Genomic DNA, 13,670 nt, shown 5'->3' on the forward strand with positions numbered 1-13,670 from the left:
AAACATCAAAACCACTGATTTTCCACTAGCACGTAATCAAGCTGAAAAAACCAGCAGCAATCGCTTACGCGTATCCGCTCTTGATGATGGTTTGGAAAACACATTATTATGATCACGTTTACTTATTCCAGAAACTAAACAGCTGTGAATATGCTATCACAGAACAATTCTACTTCTTTTTATCACGGAAGAATACAAACATTCCCCTCTGATATGAACATATTATAATTGGGTACAAATTTAATCTCCATAATGCGAAAAATGACTCATGATTTCAAGAATCTAGTGCATATTCATGTTATGAATATACAACATGAATAATATTCATGATTTTATATTTTTCTTTATCGTAACGCAACCTAAGCGTTACTATTTTGCGCGCAAGATATTGAAATCATGAATCATTCAACTTGGAACCATGAATTAGCTTCCTGGCAACTAGGGGTGCTGGTGTTTACTGCCGCGAGCTGGAATTGGAGGAATCCTATTCGTTGGGTAGTTATTGCACCGTTTTTCAAGCTGAAATCTTTGCAATTATGTGCGGAGCTCAGTTTGCACTTCAGAAAGAACTGATAGGCAAGATTATCTACTTCTGTTCTGATAGTCAAGTCGCTATAAAAGCCCTTTGTGCGGCCAATTCTAAATCTAAAACAGTCATCGCCTGCCACACCCTATTAGAAGAACATTCTTAATTTATAAATCAATTTTCAATCACTAGCCATTAGCAGCATTTTGTTTTTAATTCCAGCATATGGTGCGTTATTTACACTACTATCAATATGTGAGGCCAGAAACTCTTCTATCGTGTTGACATAGCTAGTATCTGAGTGTCAACCACTTGCTTCTGGTGCTAATGTATATGAACGATTCAATGATACACTAGCGCCAGCAGCAAGCTGTTGTCATTGCAAAACTAATTATCTACAATGAGCCCGGAATGTAGGCAATAGCAACACGTTATCCATCGGTCTCTCTTTTGATCTGTTTTTGCAAAGCATCTAATCCCTGTGCAGGTTATTTCGGCCAGTCGGATTTAAAAACACACACATCGCTATAGAAAATGGGTCCAATTTAGCCGCAACGACTTCATCATTTCTCGTGACTATAACTCAAATTCAGTATCGTTTCATTAAGACCAAAATACACGCCAAATCTTCAGCTTTTTTAACGATATGGGACTAATGATTCCTGAAGGACATTGGATCATCCAAAAATACACCAAGATCCTTAACTACCGTTGAGCTGCTGAGTTCTCTAGAGATGAGGTAATTCCATTGAATTGAATTCTTTCCGCATGGGAAAAAGATCACGGAGCACTTGGATAAACTCAGGATCAGCAAATTTTGAGCACACCAATCGCTAAGGTTATTCAAAGGTCGTTAAAGTTCGATATATAACCAGTTGGAACGTACAACAAGGTAAAGCTTTAGATCGTCAGCATATGGGTCATTCCACGTCAAGTGACCGAGAAAAAGTACAAACTTGTAATCGACCCTCTCGGATTTTCACCAAACTCGGCCAGATTGTTCTTTTTGAGTCAAGAAGCAAAAATCCCAAGTTTGGTGCCGATTGGACTTTCCCTCGATTTTTGGGAACCCCCCCTTTTATTAGAAAAAGCATCATTTTCGTCAAATTCGCTTATTTTCTTTTGCTTATATCTTCGTAAATATTCAATTTAATAAAAAAAACTTTGGTGAAAATCCGAGAAGGTCGATTACAGGTGACTCGAACACTTGACGTGGAATGACCCATATATTAAATATTGGCCTGATGGTATAACATTACAGACATCGTTGAAAAATTATAAAAATAGCAATGGTCCAAGATTACTCCCATGTGGTACACTCGAGAAGTTCGTGAATCATTGTGATTCATGACCACCTGCTTTTTATTGATAAGGTGCGGCCAATAACTCATACCTTATCAGCCATTCAATTAAGTTGGGAGAGACACCAAGGCGCTCGATTTTTGCCAATAGAATGAGGTGAATTACGCTGCTTTCATATCTGTACACACGACATCTACTTGAGCTTCCATGCCCGTCGACCTAATGCAGTGTGAAGTAATTTGTACTAAATGTGTGATAGCTGTTTTTTCTGGAAAAATCCATGCTGATCTGTTGAAACGTAGGCTTTGACCTCTCCGAGTAAATATTTCAAACAACTTTGGGCCCGCGACGTTAAGAGACGTTACCGAGCAAGTAAATAACCTAACTGAAGCCTCAAATAACAAAGAAACAGTGGCCAGGACCCGTAGGCTATACGACCAGATGCTGACGAAATGCAATGAATGTATTCTGCTCGACGATAGAACTTATACTAAAGCAGATTTCAACCAAATCCAAAGGTAAAACCGCGGCAAAGTTTCCAGCAGATTCACGTTTCTTCAGTGTGAACAATTATACGAGTTATGTTAGGAAGGTTTTCCGTTTTATTCTACTAAAATTATACGACACAATGTTCACATTAAGGATAATTACAAAATCTCACTACACTCTAATTCCACTATAACTATAACAAAGCTAAACTTAACTAACCATCCAGTCACGTAAACAATCCGCAGATACGTATTTCGACTGGTACATTCAGCCTTGTTCAGTGCTTTGGCGATCGGAATGAAGAAGCATCGATATATATTTAATATAATATATTAAGGCAGGTGAGTAATTATTAAGAATGCCAGAATGAGTACCCGAAGTCATTCAGCAATTCAAAATTGAAAAATTAAAATTAAGAAGTATACCTAGACGAATCGGCGGATTCTATGGAAAGGTGTTCCGTCCCATGTAGTGCTAGATTTGGAATGAACTCTTCAAGAGCCATGTAAAATTGTTTCCCCTGTTATTGTTAAGAAGCGAGGAAGATTCTTGTTAACATATTTCCAGACTCTCAGCAACATCCAACTTCCACGGTGCATTGATTGGACGAAGATGGATGTTATCAGGGATTAGTGGATGGAAATTCTCGAATATATGTTCCGCTACTTTGGACTTAAAATGGAAAGATATGCGTTTTCCTGCGTCTTTGTTAGCCTTAGTAACTTCAGCCGTGTGTTCCTTAAAACGAATACCCAAGCTCCTTTAGTTTGTTCAATGTAAACTTTTTCACAGAGGCTACAAGCAATTTTGGAAACCCCTGCTCTATTGAATAATTCAATTTTATCTTTAGTAGATAGATTGGGGTTTTTGATTTGGTTGTTTCTACTGGTGTAGACAATACCTAAACCAAATCTTTTTGATTGAACTGCTCCTATGACAAGAAAACGAGGAATGAAATATCATAAATTCCAAAGTATGTAAAAGCAAGTGCCACAATAAAAACGGATTTTACCCTTCATTACGTCCCATGAAGGTCCAGTTGCATTTTGGCCAGATCTAGCCAACTGCCATTACAGCAAAGACGTGTTACAATGGCACAACGACAAAGGAGTCCAGTTCCTCCCAAAAGAGCTGAATACACCAAATAGTCCCCAGTTCCGCTCAATAGGGATGTGTTGCGTGAAAATGACCCGGAAGCTGAAAATGAAGGGAGCAGTCGTCAGTGATATTGGTTAGATGAAGATTTGATGGAATCGACTGGCCAAGACCGTGACTGAAGAAGGTGTGAGCCAGCTACTGAGCCGTATCAAGAGTAAAGTTTGAGTTCATTGAAATATCCATAAATGATGTTTTCAGTTTTTTTTAGGAATACAATGTTATTACCATTAATCCATTGATCCTCATCTTTAATCCTTGCATTTAGGGCAAAAAGCCCGTAATAATCGACCGATAGGGAGCTCTATTGGCAGCCAGCTTCATCTTTGAAAAAATACGGACTAATGACTCCTCTAACCCAACCGAGGCTTTGTCTTTCGTTCCAAGAGATGAAATTTCAGTTGAATCTTTATTGGTTACTGCTGAAAACGTGGCTCATGCTATTCGTAAAACGAAATAATTATAAGCCCGGGACCTGATGGTATTCCTGCTGCTTTACTGAAAAATGCGATGCTCTGAAATTTACAATAGCTGCTATTTGCAACCTCCCTTTACGAAGGCAATACTTCTTGAGTGCTGGAAATCATCGTTTATGTTCCCTGTGTTCAAGAAAGGTAGGTATAAGCATAGTGTGAAGCAGTGCCGTGGAATTACTTCATTGTGTGCTTGCTCTAAGATATTCATGTAAAAAGCTACATTTCTACTTTACTACACGGATTTTATCCTGGCCGATCAGTCTCAGCTAGCTTACTGGAGCTTGCCTCGCTTTGTGTGCGTACAATGGAACAGGCCAATCAGACCGACGCCATTTACACTGATTTGAAAGCGGCATTCGATCGAGTCAATCATGATATCTTGCTTGCTAAACTGGACAAATTAGGAGTCTAAACCTAAAATTAAAAAAAAGAAGAAAACTTATCCAATTTAATTCTACTATGTGTATTTTATTCAAGACAGACGCGTATTTCGCCTACGACTTGCAGGCTTCCTCAGTGTCTGTTTTCGAACAAAGGAAGTTCGAAAACAGACACTGAGGAAGCCTGCAAGTCGTAGGCGAAATACGTATCTGTCGTGAATAAAATACACATAGTAGAATTAAATTGGATAAGTTTTCTTATTTTTTATTTTTAGGTTTCGTATTCTACTAAGACGCTCCAAAAACTTTAGTCAAATTAGGAGTGTCAACTAATTTGTTTTCATGCCTTAACTCATATCTACGCAATCGTAAAATCGCCGTTAAATCGGTCCCAGTCAATCAAGATGATTCCATAATGGTTCTGGACTTCCACAAGGTAGCATTTTAGGACCTTTGGTATTCTCCCAGTTTGTGAATGACATCACACGACTGTTGAACTCCTGAAAAAAGGCTGTGCAAATACTTTCCTCATTTTGCTGACTGTGAGTTTCGCTGTCATTGAACTTTGAATAATGGCCTCGATGTAACTTGAAAAATAGTCAGTTATTACTAGTAAATGATTTCCTCCAGGAATTTGCATAAAATCTACGGCAACTTTTATCCATGGTCTTTCGGGAATTTCGGTACGTACAATGGGATGTGTAATTGGAGTAGACACCAATGTGCGTCCTGGACAATCTTCAACGAAATTATCGATCATCCTATCCATTCCACTACACCAAACTTTTGTTCTCAGTCTACGTTTCATTGATGATATACCTAAATTAGGCTGATGTGCTAAAATTAGAGCTTGTTTTTGCAATTTTCGAGGAATAATAATTCTTTGGTCTTTTAAAACTATTCTTTTATCTGCAGTTAAACTATTCGCCAGCTTTTTATAACGTAGTAAAGTTTTCGGCCGTCGTTTTGGAGTATATGTTAACCATTTGATTAGTTCCTGAAGTTCTTCATCTTCACTAGTGGCCTGTACAATGTCTTGTAAAGAAATAGCAATAGGGCAATTATCTTCAATACCAAGTCTGATAATTCTTCCTGCTGCTTCTTCAAAGCTTGTTTCATGGTTTGGAATACTTTGACGTAGTCGAGATAGTGGATCCGCGATGTTACCTTTTCCTGGCCGGTTCGTTATTTTAAAGTCATATGACATCAATCGCAATTTCCATCGCTCAATTCGAGGAGAAGGTTTTATTCGTTCACCAAAAATAGAAACGAGTGGTTTGTGATCTGTTATTAGCCAAAATGTTTTACCATAAAGATAATAGTAAAACTTTTCACCTCCCCAAACTAACGCTAACGCCTCTTTCTCAGTTTGGGCTTATTTTTTTCTGTAGCAGTGAGGGTTATAGTAGCGTAACAGATGATTCGGAATTGGCCTTCCGTATTCCTTTGAACTACTACTGCTCCAATACCAACTGGACTTCAATCTGCTATCACGTACGTTTCATATTCTGGATTCTAATATCCAAGACTTTTATCTCTAAGCAAAATCTCTTTAATTTCATCAAATGCTTTCTGATGTATCGATTCCCAGTGGAATTTAACTCCTTTGTGGGTAAGTTTAGAGGATGTGTAATTGTTGACTTCTTTCCATGCCAAGTAAGCTTCAAATTGTTCTCTCCATTATTCCCAACGTACGGACACCGAACCCTCAGCATCCTCAACGAATGGAGAGACAAGTGGGTTTACCTGAATTTTATGCATTACTTTTCTAAATAAGGTCCTTTATTTTCAAAATATTTTCTGAAATTACACCTCCATTATACATTCCATAGATGTTTTAATTTTAAATCTGTCTGTCTTTCCTAATTCTGTGATCTGTAATCTGTCTGACCTAATCTGTCTTTCGCATCCAAGGATCGCCAGGGACTTGTTTTACGCGTTATATCCAAAGATCGCTAAGGATATATTTTAACATCCACAGATCGTCAAGGATTAATCGAACTTTCAGTATCCAAGGTTCGCCAAGGATTTGTTATTGTCTTCTGCCATTCCACTTTAGGAACAGATTTTGTTTTATGTACCGCAGGATAGCTACTGCTACTAAAGCTTCTCAGAAATTATATTTTGTTGAAAAATTTATTTGCTGTTTTATTCATTTACCATTGACCATGCCATTTTCTTGTCAACTTCTGCTTCCAGCTTCAGGTCAGCTTAGAGTTTTGGTTTTTCTTTTTATTCTCGACGCCAAATTTGTAGAAACGTCTCTTGATTCAACGGGAGTCTGAGTAGAAGTAACTTTTATTCTGCCAACTTGTCATTATATATATTTCTTTGATTGCTACGATCCTACAACGGCTTTGGATTACAATCGCGCGGAAACAGCATGGACTTTTAGCTACTTCTTTGTGCAATTTTGAAATGTTTATTTGTATAGTTAAGTTACTTCAATGATTTGTTTCTATTTATTGCTTTTGCTTATTGATGTAAAAGATACCGGGTTTTACTGCGTGAAATTTTTCATGTGGTCGAGGTGCGCAGTCACAATTACTAACAACGGCGAAGGATCGATAATTCATGATCCTTATCGACACGACAGCAATATTCTGCTTTGTGCGTACTATACAAACACGAGTCGATGGTTTCATGTCTAATAGTTTAAACTTGAAGCAAAATGCGGTTCAATAATGTATAAACGCTACTACGGTGTAAATATTCCTATGATAAAATGACAATACAAACTGAGCATTTTTCTTTGGACACAAATCACACGTCAAAATAAGTCTAAAAAGCAACCTTCAAAATATCACTCTTTAGTGACATCACTCAAAAAGTGCAAAGACAGAGCAGCTGAAAAATACGTCATTCTATCTGCCAATAACATAATCAAACACATCTTTCCTCCTAATCTATCTGTCCATTATCATTTGCTGCATGAATCTGCACTAACTCGAGCAAAAAAATGGACACGCATGCTTGAATTGTTTTTAGCTTTTTTGACCTTACCGTGACGGTAATTAAATATTATTTAACACTTCTTCTTTGGACATCTGTCTACGGGTTGAGAATCCTCAGTTCATTAGCGAAAGGATAAAAGAAGTAACGCTCAATGATAATATCCGAATTCTCACCGTGACTAAGTGTTATTCTTGATCTCGAATCTTGGCATTTTAAGTAGTAGTGTAGCAATCTTTCCCAAGAAAACAACAACTAGGCACTTGTACTATCGTTTTATCAGCAAAGCAAACAAACCGCGTACGAAACGAATTAACGTAGAGTAAAAAAGATGGTGTAAAATGGACAGTTGGAATAAAATCACGTTTTGTTTGACGGGAACTTCCGGTCATTCTAGTCATCCGGATCGTGATGTTTATTGTACATAATAGTCTCCCCTTTTTTTTAATAATTCTGAGAAATTCTACGAGGACATTACTAATTTTGAGGTGCCACACACAGCAAATGAATTTCAAATCCGTTCAAAACACCAATCATTTGTAACAAACTTGCCATGAAATTGAATTCTTACTCTTTGCTACACTAAACGTAAAATGAATGATTATTTCAAGATGTTAACTATACCCCATTCAACTCGCTAACAGCAACGTCAACTGCTGACGTTAGCAAATCGTACGGCTGTCGAACCTATTCATAAACGTACCAAAACAAGCATCATCTTATACTCATCCATCCCACGAGCCAAAATAACACACAGAAAGCATCTTTTCGCCGGAGTACGAACGTACTCGAGAGGAACTTCCGCTTCTCAGTTTCAAATTCCCGCTGCACAGTGTTCGAAACTTTGTCTTTTAACAAAAAACCCATTCAAAAAACACATTGTAAAACGGATTCCAGCTGTGAGCTGCGTTCTACCAAGCCGACCTTGCTGATTGTTGGTATTTGTTTTTTTATTGCAAGCAATAAAAATTGCGGTGGAGTATCGTCAGAGTCAGCAGAACCAAATTTCCGCCGAACACTGCCTCTTTCAGAGTGGTTGCCGCTTTTAGGTACCACGATCCGAGCTGCTGTTGTTGCGAAGACCCGGCGTAAGTACAAATGCACCTCGTGCAACGGAACGGTTCAAAGAAGCATCGTAGCATAGAGGAATGCTCTCACCGCAATGCACTTTACGCTCGGTGCTGGTTAACTATAATAAGCGTTTAGGTCTTCAATCCATCCGTCCGGTGGTGCGGGGAGCAACGCAGGTCTTAATGAAACTTTATTTCTCAATGAGTCACTTTGGCTGGTGCCTTTGTATGAGATATTTCGAGTATCTGCATACACTACTACTACTGCCTAACGCCGAATGAGCCGCCCCGGTCTCGATCGTTAGGTGGATTGTTTTATGAGAAACGCATGAATGTAGGGGAAGGTCGGTAAAGACGGACACTGCGGGAAAGACGGACACTTGTCATATTTCATAAACAATAATTTTTTGAAGCAAATCAATGATGGGAAATGTTTCTATAGATTGAATTAACACTTTTGAAATAAACTGCCGATTTTTAGCAGCGTAGTTGACAAATTTATAAGCAAAACAAAGAAAAAATGCGTATATACGCTAACCGATGTAATTTTGTGCGTGAAGAAAATAGCTGGTAAATCGTTAAAAAACAACATATTCATGCTAAACCGACGACATTGCGTTAGTTTGATCTTTCACTAAATATCCATCGGAAACCTAGTGAATTTTTGAATATTCAGTAAAAAGTTATTGAAGTTTGAAAAAATGGTATCCAAGTCGGGAAAGACGGACACCCAACGGTAGGGAAAGACGGACACACATATTTTGAACCAAATGGGTTCTCAACAACGCCCAACAACGATTTAACATTGCAAATACTTCCATATTATATATGTAAAAGTAACCAGAAGTCATATAACAGTTGGAATGAGCCAACTTTTAGAAACGATTAGTTCGTCACCAATTAAAATATTGAAGGGAACCATTCTATTTTCTCGCTCAAAGGGGGGATCGGGAAGAGGGTTTCCCAAACCAATTCTTTCCTAAATACATTATGAAATATGTTAATTTTTCTTAATACTGATAATTCAACGACGCGTGACACCTTTTTGCGAGTGTCCGTCTTTCCCATATCAAGTGTCCGTCTTTCCCGCCCATGCGCAGAAACTCTGATTTATACATGATGTTTATAATATTAAAAAATGCATAAATTTTGGAAGAAATTTTCCCACACACGTTGTAACTTTATTAGACAGAGACTTAAAGGTTCAGTTTATACGAAAATTGGGATCAATACAGTTATATTTGAGTAGATATTGAGTCTTTACCTTAAGGTGTCCGTCTTTACCGCCCTTCCCCTATGCTTAATTTTATTTGCTAACTTTTTAGCACATGGTGGTTACAGGCGAATCGAAAATGGAAAAATGTGTCAATGACGGACGAAGCTTGGTCGATGTTTGCTGGGGCAATGACGGCATCGGTTAGGCGTCGTGTGTATTTTTTCAACGGTAAAAATTCCAGTGAGCATCGTATCGTGTTCCAATGTTAACGATGTTGATTGAAGGTAGACATTTCATTTGATACTGACATTGAAATAAGAGATCTTCAGTGGTAATAAACTGTTGCTAAATCACGATATGATTTAGTTTATTTCTATTAACCCTTTTTCTCTGTAATTGCAATATATATCGCAACACGAGTTTGATAGAAATATATATTTTGTCTGTTACTAGTTTTTCTAGATGATAGTTCTGTAAAGCAGACAGTCTGAAACCCTAAAAATATTTCCAACATTCCGAAATATTTCCTTTCCTTTTCTGTTTAGATTTATAAATCGCACTTACCGGCAATCGTGAATCGATCCATGTAGTTAATGAGGTTTACAAAACACAACACGGCCACTGTGAACCACGCCGTTCGGGTTACGCTGCTGGACGTCGTGATGACCAGTTCGCTATCGTTCTCCGGCAGCCGGGTGAGATGCCGATGACCCGGCGGTGCATCCGGATCGGCCTCATCTAGTGATGACGACACACTGTCGGAATCTACCGGCATTAGCCGCTGCTGAGAGTTGGTGGCCGGCAGCTTCCCGGACGGGTTTCCGGTGACGGTCTGCTGCTGAGACATGGTGCCGTCGTCGGTGGCTGGTGCCAGACGCGATTCGTTCAAAAGTGGCTCCGGATCGACCGGATCGGACGCTACTTTGCGGTAACCTTGGCTAGAAGGCATTCACAGGAACTTACTATTATACCGGAATCTGGCGATTGTAAACAATGAGATCTGTCAAAAAACAGATCTCCTCTCTTTCTTCCTTTGTACGGTGAGAGTTCAGCGTACGAAACGCGCCTATGCGAGTGAACGTCCGAGCGAGGAGAAATCGCACAAAAGTATGTTTATGTGGCAAACACAAATCGGATGATTTTCTGCCTGTTGTTTCTTTTCACTATGAATAGATTCTTACGGCATTCGCCTTCGCACCAATCTTCAACTATGACGGCATTAACCAAGACTTTTCTAGCTTGATTCTAGCACAATGGCTAGTACAATATTCTATTTATTCACTTCCGATAACAAATTTATAAGTCCTATTGAATTCACTGTGAATTACTTTCTGTCGAATTGAACAAAAAATCACTATTTTAACCCGACAAATTCTGCTAAAAATAAATTTGCAATACCGCACACATTCAAACTGCCGGAATAATCATACGATGCTCTTGCCACCGAACGTTACTGGATGACAAACACTAAAAAATACAACCGAACAGCGAAACAAGTGAATCAAGACTAATCAAACGAAAACGACGAACGGTTGCTTTTGCTTTTTTTGCTTTCTGCAACCAACCGACCGATGCGTGACAGATCAGGAGCAGAGTTGCCACATTCATTGATTTTCCACAAAATCACATTGATTTCCCTTAAAATTCATTAAGAATTTTAAATCAAGATTAAATAAATTTTCGTGAAACCTACACACGCTTTGTACAAAAAAAAGTGACACTAAGAACTTGGAAAAGTACCAAATATCTGCTTTCAAAATACCAAAAATTAATGATTTGATCAAAGTAAATTGATATATACCAGGTATATGACAATGCGAGCTGTCATATACACTTTGCACTAACACATCTACACTAGTTCTGAGATTTCGAGCATTTTGTATGGAAAATTAGTTAATTTTTTAAAAAAATCGTTGGATACGCAAGATTTGTCTATTTTTTTTCTCACAGTTTTTATGTTTATGCTTAGAACATTATTTCTAGTATGTATTTTCATGAATACAATGAAATTCAACATTCCAAATTGCAAGCGGAAATTTTTTCGTCAAAACGGTATCAAGATGTCTCAAAGAAATGTCGTTATATCGCTTTCCTACAAGTAGTAAAACAAAAAAGATTTTTTTTAAACGCTCGGACATGATTGTTCAATAAGCAGCATGAGCAACATTGTTATCCGCCCGCGATATTTTTCGTATGATTTCTGGTAAGCTTTTAAAGTGTTAATTATCTTCTAAGACCGTTTTGTAGCAATCTAAGATTACTTTTTATGGTTTTCTACGTAGTGTTGAGACGGGTAAATTTATGATAAAAAGGTGTCATCTTGGAACAGTGACTTCAACTTAAGGATTTTCAAGCAGTAGCACAAGCATCTATTCGAATAAAACTATTTTTTAAAAGAAGACATCAAAGGCAGATATTCAAGAGTATCATGCAAGCAAAATGTTGGATGGAACGTGTTTTAATTTAAGCAACCGTATACCGTATTGATCGTGAAGTATTAGAAACATTAATTCATTTTTCAATTGTACATCGAAATAGTTAGTCACCCATGTTCTCAAATTTTTTACGCATAATAAAGAAGGCTACAAGTGCAAATGACTTAAAAATATATTCCTTACATTTCATTGTAAATTTTCAAATATTTCTCTGGAATAATATAGCTGCATTCATTAATTACAATTAATTTAGTTTTAATTTTCATGCAAGTTCCACCATATTTCAGAACTATTTCTTCTTCTTTCTACACACACTAATGCAACCCTCGATGGTCACATACCTGGTATATATCAATTTACTTTGTGATTTGATAACAAATTGTGTGAAACTGTTAAATAAGAAAAAAATATATGCAAGTATATAATATGGCAACTCTTGCCGTGCAACTACTCGCGCTACAACTCACACTTGCGCACACGCAACTGTCGAAGTGTGCGAAATGGCAAAAGGAAGAACGGGAAGAATATTAAATTTTCTCTCTCTCTTTTTCGTGCACAAAGCAACGAACAATACCAGCAGCAGCACACGTTATCCACGTAACGCACCATTGGCACCCATCAGGTAACGCCGGTAACGCAGTATAGCTTCCAGGGTTGTAACGATTACCACCGTTAAACCAACGTTTTCCAGTTTTTCACAAGGTTTTCCACAAAGTTTTCCATCAAAAATATTAGCCCTTGTAAAAAACCATTATGGTCCAGTTTTCGCATCGGATTTAGTTTTAGATGGAATTGCCGAGTGATTTTCCACCCCATCACTCATCAGCAACTGTACATAATTTGGACACTTCCATTTGATTTGAGAAAGTTAGTTAGTTTTAATCGCTTTAATTGGGGTTTACTATGTATTTAGGGGCGAATTGGGCAATATGGACCATTCATGCATTTCCCGCATAGTCAATATTTTGCTTACACACCCTTCGCATATACGAACATTAATGTCTGTTCTCTGTGGTATAACTACACTCAACGCCCACTAATATGAAAAGCACCTCGATCAGATTAGGCGAATTCATTTTTAATCTGAATATTTGGTAACTCTATTCACTTTCACATACGCGCAAGGCGCGCACCCTATGACACGGTTGTTTTGATTTGACGAAAACGTTTGTGTTTTGAAACGGTGTGTTTTGAAAACATGTCGAATATGCGCGAATTCTGAACATCCAGATTGTATAGAAGAGGAAATTGGCTCGACAGTATCAACTAAAATGGTTTATTTTGAGTGCTGGAGAGAAATAAGTTGCATATGAGCTATATTGCCAAAGCTGCTGAGCAAGAGGAAACGTATTCAGTTTTTTTGCTTTTTTTTTCAATTTAACCGTCAATTGTGTATGACGCTTGATCAGTTTTTAATGTGAACGCTTTCATACCAACGGGGTTCAGATTCAAAATGTTCAAATTAAGGAAGGTCATTCCAGCGGGGGCACACGGTACCAGTAGTAGACAATAAGTCTTACTTTAAGTTCTCGAATTGACTTCTTCTTTCGATTATTTTAAACTGACATTAGAGACTGCCCAACCAATAGCACTTACAATATCAGTAACATTCTAAGCCATGTGTCACATGGTTCCGGAGTTATTTCTATGTTTTTTGGCGGACCGTGAC

General features: G+C 37.9%; 1 protein-coding gene across 3 annotated transcripts in view; it reads right to left on the bottom strand.

Annotated features, from left to right (window-relative positions):
• LOC128734448 (protein spinster) overlaps positions 1-11,057 on the bottom strand; it is a 68,291-nt gene extending 57,234 nt beyond the window's left edge. For 2 of the 3 annotated variants that reach the window (XM_053828651.1, XM_053828652.1), the window contains exon 1: positions 10,131-11,057. In XM_053828651.1, coding sequence (XP_053684626.1) covers positions 10,131-10,515 — 385 coding nt within the window. In that variant the 5' untranslated portion in view covers positions 10,516-11,057. Of the gene's footprint in view, positions 1-3,329; positions 3,737-10,130 lie in introns of those variants that run through there. The other variant, XM_053828654.1, reaches the window with a different exon arrangement.
• Positions 11,058-13,670: the final 2,613 nt, after the last annotated feature.

Source organism: Sabethes cyaneus, chromosome 2 (assembly GCF_943734655.1).
Source record: "Sabethes cyaneus chromosome 2, idSabCyanKW18_F2, whole genome shotgun sequence".
NCBI lineage: Eukaryota > Metazoa > Arthropoda > Insecta > Diptera > Culicidae > Sabethes > Sabethes cyaneus.